General features: G+C 36.5%; 1 protein-coding gene across 1 annotated transcript in view; it reads left to right on the top strand.

Annotated features, from left to right (window-relative positions):
- The first annotated feature begins 9,780 nt into the window (after positions 1–9,780).
- The window catches only part of LOC117324027 (neuroglobin-like), a 43,837-nt gene continuing 40,274 nt past the window's right edge, over positions 9,781–13,343 (top strand). The window contains exon 1 of the mRNA XM_033879628.1: positions 9,781–10,446. Within this exon, the coding sequence (XP_033735519.1) occupies positions 10,241–10,446 (206 nt within the window). The 5' untranslated portion in view covers positions 9,781–10,240. The remainder of the gene's footprint in view (positions 10,447–13,343) is intronic.

Consider the following 13,343-nt stretch of genomic DNA (forward strand, 5'->3'; position numbering starts at 1 on the left):
TACATACATACATCCACACACAAACATAATATTGCTACTTTTTCTGCTAAAAACTTATTATAGGTTTTGAATCTTAAATTTGGGGGGGAAATCTCAATAACTGCCAACTGCGGTCACAGTGATTTAGTTTACGTATGGTCTATGTTGATATCCAACAATTTAAAATCAAATTATACAATGTTATACCGGACCTTAGATGTTTGTAGCGTTTTTCAATCAGACATCAGATGTAGATAATTTCCTACCAGACGTTAGATGTTTGTAGCGATTTTCAATCAGACAATTAGGAGTGCAAAACTCTACCACCAAATAAAAATATAAACCTTCAGCAAGAAAGCATACGTAAATTAGATCTGATTTTGTTATTTGTTTCAGTTTATGCAAGAAAATTTATTACACACGACGATTTTGAAGCATTTCCATCATTTTTTCCCCATTTATCAATAGATACGTGTGATGGAGGCATTATTTCACGACTACTTTCTAACTGAAGCTTGGAAAGTGTTCCTAGTGTTCATAGCAATTTGGGCCACAAGAAGACTCCATGACGCTGCACCTTACCAATGGCATCTTTACCCGGAGTACGTTCTGCTGCTTTCAGTCCCGTCGAAGATGTCGGATATCCTTCAAGTTTCGGAATACATGGACATTAATACAGCTGTAGTTATATGTGTAATTGTTCACGCCTGGTTTACTCACCAGAGGTGAGGTGTGATAGCCGAAAATGGATGTAACTACCATCATATCATCCTCAACTTTTAATCCTGGTTTTGACAGCAGTACTGATGATCAACACCGACTCTCTGTGAGGCAGTCATCTTCACTGGACTGAAATAGTAAAATGTCTCTGCTTACATTTGTTTGTGTAAATGATATTTCGATGAGTATCCCTATATACATTACACTGGCTAGGAAAGGAATGGGTTAAACCCATCCCTCAGAGTGCCTGCTGTAAATGAGTGTTATTGGGACGAACATTCATGATGTTTTGACAGGTGACTCATTCGTCCGATCACCGAACAGTGAACAATCGTCAAGTCTCGGTACTCGCAAACATAGTTTTAAATCACTTTTCGTGATAAAATGTACCAAACTGATAAATCTCATTTTGTACACATAGTTCTTTTTTAATTTAGAACGTATTTTTATCAATAAGTTCAAAAGATGATAAATGTAAATGCATATGACTATGATAACAGGGAATATTTCCAAAACAATTGTTTATCTTATTTTGACACGAATAAATCAACAGAACATTCATATCTTTATTGATTTTTTTTAGGAAAGATATTAAGATAAGCTTTATTAAACCTGAGACAATTGTTGTCGGTGCGTGGCATTCAGTTGTAGAACTGTATTGACCAATGATTACTTTACATTTCAGACGAATATATAAATGTTCTATACATCTATCTGTGTAACACAGAGAACAAAAAATGCGAACAGTAAAATAGTACTGTTAATCCCATCTTACATATTTCGTCCCCTCCCCCGTATTTGGTAACTGTAAACCATAATGCACATGCAATTAATAAATGGAACTTAGATCGTGAAAACGTTTTATGTGTGACATCGTGATCTCATTTGTAAATATCCTATTTCTTGTACGACGGTCCTGCAGACAGGGTGTAAGAAATGTACATGCTACACCCCCCCCCCCCCCCCCCCCCCCCCCCTGCTTTGATCTTGTCAAATTTGGATCTTATCTTTTCTCTTCTTGCTGAACAACATTTGTTCTCCCTAATATCTCCCTTGACACTGCTTTACTTTTGGACTTCAGTTGAGCGTTCTTCCTTGTGAGGAAGGCTTAGGGTTATGTTCCCTGGCCGAGACATACCAGAGTTTATAAAAATGGAAGTGTCTTCTACTCAAATCTCTTTTTAAGGGAAAGGGACGTCTGGTTGCTTTTTGTCAGTATAATGTAACATGGTCAGGTGTCCAGTTGGATATCTTCGACAGTATGCTTCAGTAAGGTCGCACTATAACATCAGTTTTGCTATATCATAATGATACAAATACGATACTACCGTCGTCTGTTGATTGGACGTGAAACAATGCAAAACGAACCAAACTATCCCTGTGTAATATGAAGTCAGACGTGTTTGATGCTTGTTGAAATGCCAAGTGGTTCCGTTATCATCATCCTTTTATTTGATATTGTGATTTAACCCGGATTTGGTCTAGATCTGTATAGCGGGTGTCGTCGTGACCTAGATTTGTATAGCGGGTGTCGTCGTGACCTAGATTTGTATAGCAGGTGACTTCGTGACCTAGATTTGTATAGCGTGTGCCGTCGTGACCTAGATTTGTATAGCGGGTGCCTTCGTGACCTGAATTTGTATAGGGGGTGTCGCCGTGATCTAGATTTGTATAGCGGGTGTCGTCGTGACCTAGATTTGTATAGGGGGTGTCGCCGTGATCTAGATTTGTATAGAGGGTGTCGTCGTGACCTAGATTTGTATAGCGGGTGACTTCGTGACCTATATTTGTATAGCGTGTGCCGTCGTGACCTAGATTTGTATAGCGGGTGCCGTCGTGACCTAGATTTGTATAGCGGGGTGTCGTCGTGATCTAGATTTGTATAGCGGGTGTCGCCGTGACCTAGATTTGTATAGCGGGTGTCGCCGTGACCTAGATTTGTATAGCGGGTGTCGCCGTGACCTAGATTTGTATAGCGGGTGTCGCCGTGACCTAGATTTGTATAGCGGGTGTCGTCGATGAAGCAGAAGACGCTTATACTTCCGGAGCACCGACCTTATTATTTTGCTCCCGTTTCATCGATTTTGAGTTTGAAATATGGTTTGTTATCATGTCTGGATCGCTTTTTATTTTTTTTACACATTAAAATGTTTTATGATAACATCCTAATTAATCTTCATCAATTCAGCGTTATGGTAATGTCAGCGTAGACATCATAATTGATAGATGGGTGTTTCATGGTCATGACTTTAATTACCAAAGTAGTATAATTGACAAGGGAGTATATAAGCCACAAGTTAGGTAAAGGCAGTATTTGTAGTTGCCAAGAAGAACTATTCTTTTTCATTTTTTTATGTTGTTTACTTAGCTCCGAAGTTTATCATGGATATATAGTTATCTGTACACTCATTTCTATATACATTAGGATATCTGAGACGGTTCTGATATAAGTATACATTTTTTCCAGGCTCTTTAATCGAACACTTCACTGCGATAGCAGGTGTTCAAATGAATGTGTTTGTTTGTGTCTTCTCAAAAGGACACATGACCTCAAAAACCGAACAGATTGCTTTTTCTGCACCCTCAGTTTTAAGATGTAGCATTTCGTAAAATCATAAGCTGTTACGTCATCTTCCCCGATCTGACAGATTGCTCACACAAATTGAAAGCTCCAATATGGTTCCAGAAGTCTGCAAAAGATATTTTCATTTTACATCCTACTGGAAATGGGGTCATAACGTAAACATATCGAATGGAATAAAACAGTAAAAGATGTAACGAATTAACTTCTGTAAAAAATATTCTAATGAATGGTTCACCAGTCACCAAGGATTGTTTGTGCCTGACAATAATTGTAAGGTCAATTTGAAATCTACTTTTATAATACGGTATGCTAGCCGCTTATCATACGTTGTGTATATGTCGGATGCATTTCCTTCGGTCATTAAGAGGTCAATACCTGAAAAATAATTTGGGAATTAATTAATAGCAAAAAATACACATTTTTTGAGAGAAACAATCCGTGAAATACGTTGCGAATTTGTTGACAACATATTTAAATCAGTCGAAAATTTTGACTATGTCTTGCTCCAAGAAACTATTGTTAGATTCTCGAAATGGTAACGAGACAACGGGTTCGAGGAATCGGTCCAATACTGCCACCGGGTACGTCTCAAGTTCTTGAATCTTTGAAGATTAAGGACCTAGATATAGCTCTTGAGCATTGTCGTCCAAAGCCTGACGTAAAACTGTCGACACGAACTGCTTCGATAGCGCGGTTCTCCGCTGAGGTTGTCGCATCACCCACCTTCAATAGACGCAATAAAACCGCCTCGGGTTACTCGTAAAAGGTTTTATTGCATTTTTGCAAGTGAAATATAGAAATTCATCAAACTAATAAAACTTATATATATAAGTTTTTCGTTTTTGACCAATCAGAGCGAACCTATGTATTTACCCTCATTGAAACTTGTCGATTTTTTCCAATCGAAGTGAAGATAGATAAATTGGTTGTTTTGCTGTATTTCTGAAATATTCAGACTAGTTTTGACAAAATACTCACTTAACGTTAGCTATTCATGTAAAGATTCTCGATAACTGCAGAAAACGCGTTGATTAGTCCTTTTAAAATGGCGACATCAAGTTGACGTGGAGTAACGTCACAAAGAGATAACGTCATGAATTATGTTACTGCTTCCCGCGCTTTTTCGATGATTTTAATTTTGTTTTTAAGCATATAAAATGACAGTATGACAGAATATCGATATATTCTGTCATACGAGTGAAATATATGTTATATTAAACGGGAAACCATTCAATATCCTCTACATATCTTGTACATTAAAAATTTGGTGAAGGCTAAAACACAATTTAGCCGTGCTTTAAACCAGCATCTCCATGTCAGGAAGCTGATCTAAATTCCGATGCTAGCTAGACATGGATTCAGCAGTGATGACAATCTACACTTGTACTATATATGTAAAATACTATGGTCAGTGTTTGATCAGAATATCTGAAATTATCTGATAAGTATCCCCCTGAACATTACTCAGTGAAAGACCCCGAGGTGTTCCGGCTTTGGAGATTAATTTCTTCTTTTTTTACGCAGAAGAATGCTTCACTTCAAAACGTGGTCGGTTTTATCAGATGGTATGTTGTTCAAATTACTGCAAATGTATTTATTTTAGCGGTAATCTTATTTCAGAGCTTTTCGCGCTGGGAGCATGCGCTAATTGTAGTTTATCAACATTGATATATATAGTAATCATTGTTGGTGCCCTAATTCATCTTTCCGGTAATCTCCTTTAATTTGGTTTCGCGCTAAATTTTAGTACGTAAAGTACAGTTACCAGTACTCCGCGTCTGTCATCCGTTCTTAAACAATCGTTATCGTTTTTTCTTAAACTGCATGGATCTTTCTCACGTTTTATATACCGGTTCCCTTGCTGCCTTTTTGTTGTGTCCCTTTGATATTAAAGTTGATAAAAGGCTGATATGCAAAAATCTTTTTGTCAATGAAAGTGTGTTATCGGTATTCCTTGGGAAGTACTGGATGGATCTCTCTCAAATTTCCTATGAAGGTTGCTCTTGGTCCTCATATGCCTTTTTTGGATTTTTGGACTTATCAGAAAAATGCGGTTGTCAGGTAGCCATCTTGGAGGTTTGCAATGAAAATTTGTTATTGCTATTTCATGAGAAGGACTGGACGGATCGTTCTCGAATTTCATATGTAGAGTCTGTATCAGTTCATAGAAAAACAGACAAAACATCAGCTGGGTTTCATTCCTGACATCTGGAAAATATTGTCGAAATATTGCTTACACAAGTATCTTTTGAGCTATTTGCGATATGTGGAATTTCCGACAAAACAGTCCTTTAAGAGAATTATAAAAACATCAAAAGGCAATACAGAAAATATTTCATTGAAAGAAAGACTCGACGCAAATGCTGACTTTTTGAGATACATGGATATTCATGATACATACCGTGCTCCATATTTACTTTGGACCATACCTTGTAAATCCACCAGGTATGATACCAATCTAATTAAAATTAGACTTGTAATTTCCACTCCTCTACGATACTCTACGATACACTTCAATATTGAAGTGCATCGTAGAGGAGTGGACATTACAAGTCTAATTTTAATTAGATTGGTATGTTACAAAAATGTTAACAACAGTGCCCACATGGGACGAGTGTCTATGTAACATTTGTAACGAGTATTATATAGACCCTAGATTACATTTTGTGACAAAATGTAGTGCCACCCTAGACCATCGAATAGCTTTCATGACCAGTGTTATCGAGGAATATGGAACGGATGTCGGTACATACTTGGACAATATCTCACATGAACATTTTTTGAGGTTACTATTAGGGAAACGATGGGAAGACTTCCAGTCGCACTTTTCAACTCGTGCCCATTATGTTGACTTTATTCAAGATGGCACTGACTATTTAAAGAAGGCTGCCATCTCATTCTACAAATGAACTGTTAATGTGTAAAGTAAACTGTTTCTAGTATTAGAGAGACAGTAAAAGGCAGTCTTGAATTGAGACCAGTAACTTTGATGTAGTAATTATCCACAAATGTTCATTTTGCTCTTTATTTTGTAATCTCTTATCAGAGGAATACAAAGCTTTGATTTGATTTGATTTGGTCCACACTTGTGATCTTTCAGTCTTGATTCTGATCTGAAAAACAAAATTTTCGACCGGCGGCCAGTGTTGTAATTAATTTTTCAATTGTGAACAAAATTGACACGATTTTCTCACTTTGAACATCGTATTCAACAGCCGGAAAGGGCAAAATACGATCCCACTCATATTTCATAGAAATAGCAAAAGTGAGTGATGACGTCATCAGGAAAGCTGTTACCGTAAAATTGACAAAAAATCATTTTCAATCTAAGACCTCACAATGCAACACTGTAATTGATAGTGCTAGAAATAAACTGATGAGGGCCACTCAGCAAAGACATTGTAGCATTGATATGGTATACACTCGAATTTAATACTGCTCATCTGTTCTCCATGCGTTATTGTATGGTAAACCAAAACGGGCTCCACGTCAATGGCTCCTCGAGAAAAACATGAAGATCGCCGAATCCTCAAATGAGCAGGGACATGTGTAGAGATGAAACAATCTACATGTAATAGGTACATCGCTGATAGTAATGCTTGATTTACACAAGTAATTAAAAGATCGACACGATTCATAACATTTAACAAGTTGGCCAGGCCCTACATGAGGCGCTATACAATAACAACTGAATACGGACATCTATAGATGAAATGAGAACAAAATATTAACAAAACAGCTTGACATGTAGACGAGTTCAAATGTGTTTCAAAGAAAAGAAAACCGAGTGATGTCAACGGAGCACACAAACGAGTACGGACATAAATCAATTAAACAAGGGCTACATATAAACATATATATATATATATAGATTTGCATGAACAAGGAGAATAAGATCATGTGTTCTCGAAGAGTGAGCGCCTTCAAAGAAATAGAATATTAAATTGATAGTATTATACCAACCAGGGTCACAAACAATTTAATTGATTAAGCACTATTACGTCTTTTCGTGATACATTATATCACTGCCTATGATTAGTTGACTACATTTTAAGTCAGATAAAATCATTTTATATACATACATGTACGAAGTTCCCAGTCGTCATATACAGTCAATGGTTTCAGGTATTCGGATTTCCGAAATTGTGTCGACTTCTTTACATTCGCTTCCCGTATTTCGATTTAGTTTTTTTTAGTAGGTTAAATTGTTATCATTTATGTTTTTGTCAAATTCTCATTTATTGTGATATCTTCTACAACAGTTTGATATCGTCCATAAGAAGGGAGGGGTTTCGGGTTTTGGATTTTTATGACCATTTAAAAAACAAAAATCTTTGCGAACAGTTAATTGTAGTAAATATTGTAACTCGTGATCCTCATTAGTTCTCTTTTTATTCTCCGTGAAATGTCCTTTTTTTAGTATATGTAGGTCATTCTGTACAAGTAACATACATGTACAATGTAGTTATCCTTTATGTTATTGTAAAATGGGCGCCATTCCTGTACAGCTACACGTTGTCAATCGGAGAGTCATTAATTACTACCATTACTATATATTATTTACGCTGCAGTGTCCCTATATGAAGCTAAACAAACCTAATGTGTGATATTATCGATGTTTACGCGTGGTGATCAGGCTTGCGCAAGTAAACTAGAGACAAATGTAATGAAAACGTCTTGTCTAAAAATCAACAGCGCTTGAAAAATAGATTATAAGTTACTACATATAAAATGTTAAAGAGTACGCGTATTTAAGAGAATAATGTTAAACAATTCTGACAGTAATGAAAATAAAGATAAACTGAAGAACAAAAACGATCATGGTCCAAGCTCGAATTTTCTACATCAGCCGGACTGAACCGGAAAATAATACAGAAAAATGAGGAAAGTGGAAGGTCACTGTTAGTGTCTGACGACCAGGTTGGCCTCTCGAGACCCAAACGTCCGGTATCGTTACTACGTGTTACTCGTTACTACAGAGTGTAGCTCTGATTAATTGAAACTGATCAACCTATCACAAATTACAAATATATATTAATAACAAAAAACCCAGTGCTTTGATATTTTCTTTTCTAGATATTTTGTTAACTGTCGTCGAAATTAACACCACCACCAGCGCCACCTAGTGCTTCCGGTATGATTTCGATGTTCTTTTAAACTCACCACTGTTCAAACGATGTTTATAAGGTCATTTATTTTTGAAATGTTTTATGAAATTATGTGGTTATCGAGTGTAAATATAAGGATTGCTTTTTTTCTGTACCTGCATCGATGTGTATTTACATTGGGGCAACTACACATTGCTTGGTGCGCTAACAATCCGTAAATAATTACTTTATCTCAGCCATTCTGGCATTGATGTTTCATTTAACATTTTAAATCTGTTTAGACTTTCTTACCTTACTCGCTACAGGTACATATGGAATGCAGTTCTTCCAATTAATTTCCGACTTTTGTCAAAACTATTTATTGTCATTTCTTTTTAACATTTTCTCCCCTAAAATAACCTTTTCTTTTCAATTGTTGATCGGGGGATGGTTAACATTGATTTTTTTTAATCGTGTGAAAAATAGATACAATATGGCGACTCTTGATAAGGTACTAGGAAGCTTAACATATACAAGAGATTTCATTCACATATTGTTTGATGCCGAAGACACAGTTTCTACATGTTGGACATCGTGCTCAAGGGCGAAACACCGCCAAATAACACCTAATAGTAGTTCGAGATTCAACCGCTTATTGGGCAAAGCTGAGTGAGGTTAAAAAAAGTCTTTTTCGAAGGATTGTTATACAGAAACACACAATAAGACACTTTCATTTTGATAATGACAATCGGTACAGAATATTTTGAAGCTGTTTATTGTCCTGTATTTTGCAAATATCTAATTCTAAGCATTTATTTTTTGGCTCTAAAACAAATGAGGCTTAATGTCCATTTCGATTTAAATGTGATTAACCAGATAGATATTGATATTTAGGAAGCAACCTACATTTTTCCATTTTGCATAATAAATGATACCTATTCGATCTCTGTATTCGAATCGAACGTAGATAAACAGTTAACACGTGATTATCATTTGTCAACCGCCACCTGTTCACGATAAGTGACCAAACAGGGATAAGTGGGAGTGTCCTTCAGTCGACACACCAACAAACTGTTAATTGTTCGCAGTTAATTCAACGGAAGCAAGTGACAGGTATATCATATGTCGTAATGTTCTTGGGTAATGACGACAATTTGTACATAGGTTTTGTTTGTCTAGGTATCTTGATTGTATATATTATCCAAACTCAAAGCTGTATGTGCTATCCTTTCATCACGTTCCCCGCCCTTCTAATATCCCCCCCCCCCCCCCCCCCTCCAACACTGTCATTTGAATCGATATGAATTACGACTATTTCCCGAGTGTGTGTATCTGTTTAGAGGAAACGATAAGCATATGCATATTAGTTTGATTTTTTCAGAATACTCGCACTTTTATTTTCAAAATCCTGTTATGGCCATACATGCAGTTTTCAAACCAATCGCCATATGGAAATTACAATTTCAATTCTGCTGGCGACTTGTGAAAAGGTGGAACATTCTTAAAACAGGTAATGAAGTAGTCAGTTTAATTTTGGTGGCAGTCTTCTCTAGAAAATTATAACATTCCTTCATGATGTTTGTAAGTATGCCGATACAATTGAGAGCGCTATTTATATTAGCCGTTAGCCTATAACTACAGCAGTTCAGTGTCAGCGTCAGAACTCTAAACATCGACAGAAGCCCGGCGTGATTCGCACGTTGTGTTCACAATCATTGTCAGGAATTCACAGTATGGCTGAAGGAAAGTTTGTACAAGTGTGTTTCTGACGGACAATTTACATGTTATCGGTGAAATCATATACAATGTATCTGAGTTTGTGTAAGTTGTGACCTCACCAGTATAAAACGTCAGGCAGGGGATCACAAGGATGGGCTGTGTGGTGTCTGACCGACGGTCAAAAGAAACGATGAGAGATATTTATTTGACACCAAATACAACCGTAAGGGCCGACTCGGACGTCCCTTATCCCGTGTACATGGATGACTTAACATCGGAACAGAAACATTTGGTGTCGTCAACCTGGCAGATCGTCAGTGATGACATCGCTCGAGTGGGGGTCATCACTTTTATGAGGTAAGAGTTCGTCAATCATACCAATGCGGTCAAAAGTCATCAGCTTTATGAAGTAAGAGTTCAATTTCAATTTCAACACATTTTATTGACATGGAAGGAAAGTCAAAAGGATTAGACATCAGGCATAGCCTATCTAAGTCTTCTCCTTAGTAACCACTAGTGGTAAGAAATACAGACATATATAATGTATATGTACACATTGATATGACAAAATGACCTAAGTAGGAAGTAAGAGTTCAAATGATGCCAATGGCGACCAAAAGTCATCAGCGTTATGAAGTAAGAGTTCGGCAATTTTGTCAATGGCGGTCAAAGTCATCGGCTTTATGAAGTTAGAGAGTTCGGAAATCATGTTAATGGCGGTCAAACGTCATTACCTTTATCAGAGTTCGGAAATCATGTTAATGGCGGTCAAACGTCATTACCTTTATCAGGTAATAATTTTATAATATCATCATATTTAATCTGTAACACCGTTCGGAAACCTGTTTATGTTTCCATGTTTATAGGTACATGTATATGATCTTACTTTTAAGTGTCTCAATCCCAAGTATTTGACCTGCTACAACATTGGAATCAGGTTTTGTTGAAAAGCAGCATATGACGAGGTGTAGATTTGTTAGCATTGTGTATGCTTTTAAATATGGTATATGTGTATTGGTCCTCTATAAATATATATATATATCAGCCAACCGACCCAGGGGTGTATCGGCAATAACCGGGCAATACCGAAATACCTTATAACTGTTCTACTCTGTGTCCGTGATGCAACATTTATACAATGTCGTGTGATACATGTATGTATCTTAAAAGGGGCGAGTTATCTCGAAATACTGATAGCTCTGCGTACACTCATGATTATACTTCTGTATCTATTATTACATATCGAACGAGCAATGGTTTGTTTGGATCCAGTGCCCGGTTTGGACCATATGGTCATTATATAGAATATCACTGTATCAATTCTTCAGTTTTACTGTTAAAACATCAACAATTATCAATGACTTCAAAAGGGGTGATGTACTTTTTTTTCATATTTTGATATATTTTACACTGAAGATAAACTAGTGAGAATGTTCCAACAGTTTATTGGCATACCTTTGAGAAGAATCTCTCAGCGAACTTGTGCTTTGTTTTCATACGAGCCCTATTATATTGATATGAACGAACAGGCAACAGAGACCTTGCAATATCTTCAGTGTCTTAAAAAAACAAAAAGTTCATTAAATATACTGATCTAAAATCAATGAAACTGTATATTCTTAAACATCAGTCAGTTTCAATTTTCCCCAATTGTGTTTATTTCCCATTTCTCGATAGCTACGTCCCTGCTTCTCCAATCTGTCTCATTTGATTCAATATTAATGGACTTCTTCCCGTTATCACGATTTTCATGACAGATGTCAGCTACTAACGGATAAAAAACCAAAAAAAACCAAGATATCGAGAGATGCAAGTCGATGAAAATCCCAGTAAAATATAGTCGATATGATCTCAATTACAGATATTCTATTGACTTGTCCGATGTGAAGTCCATTATTAATATCATGCCTTGTGATTCCGTTGTAAACACCATAGTTATACCTTGAGAATGTAACTTTACCCGGATTTGACCTAAATTTGCGCGGCATGTGTCGTCGATGAAACATGACTCTCATCCTTTTGGAACACATGGTATTATTCTACTTGACTTTTTCAGGATTTCCATTTGTGATGCGCCCTGATTTTGTCGTTTATTAGTAAGGGTTAAGTTGACAGAAAACACTGAAAGTGATGTACATAATGTTTTTCTTACAATTTGATAACCGCGTTATTACAGAAAACCCACCAGTTTTCATCAGAAAAGGCGAGTGGCGAGTGTAGTCGAGCGTTACGTCCTTAGAATACGATTATTATACCAATTCTCGCGCTCTTTATGGTAATACATTTTTCTTTGTTCGTCTCGAAAAATGATATATTTAATAAAAATCAAATGGTTTTCCCTGATATTTATATTTCAACACATATGACAAAATAGAACGATATTTTTCGCACTCGAGTATCGATATTCTGTCATACAAGAGATAATTATACCCAACGGGAAATCATTTGATATCCTCTACGTAGAATGGCAACTTCTTTCCAACATTACAGAAATCAGATTTATTGCTTACAGAAGATGAGATTTTAGGAATGCACGGACATACTTAAAGTGCTCATAGTTTATTTCTGAACCCTTTAGATATGTGTCCACACACTCGTTATTAACAGTTGTTATCACACAGTAATAACTCAAAGTTAGCGCAAGTACGTAATTCCTCGCAGCGTATCTGATTTATACACCAATAAATGCGTGCATAGTTAGTAGCGTTCCCATTAAAAACTACCAAATTTAAAACCACAGAATCTGAAATGCACTGGAATTACGGACGAGTGCTGTGATTTGTGATCGTTGTTATCATGCCATCATGCCTTTCAGTAGCTGTGGCGCACCAAACTCCGGGGTATTAATAACATTACTACCATCGCTCTCAATTTATACGTCATTATTCAACCTTTCGTCATCAACGTGTAAGGATTTCAACAGGAATAGTACATCGGTGCCACATTGTCAATGAATGGCAACCTGGTACCAAACGGATTATAATAAACACAGTACAAAAGTGTTACATTGTACAACAGTGTCAAAAGTGTAACATTGTATAATAGTACCAAAAGTGTTACATTGTACAACAGTATCAAAAGTGTTACATTGTACATCAGCATCAAAATGGTGGCATTGTACAAATGTAAAAATAATGTTACATTGTACAACAGTGTCAAAAGTGTAACATTGTATAATAGTACCAAAAATGTTACATTGTACATCAGTATCAAAATGGTGGCATTGTACAAATGTAAAAATAATGTTACATTGT

The sequence above is a fragment of the Pecten maximus genome, chromosome 3 (assembly GCF_902652985.1).
Source record: "Pecten maximus chromosome 3, xPecMax1.1, whole genome shotgun sequence".
In the NCBI taxonomy this organism is placed as follows: Eukaryota; Metazoa; Mollusca; class Bivalvia; order Pectinida; family Pectinidae; genus Pecten; species Pecten maximus.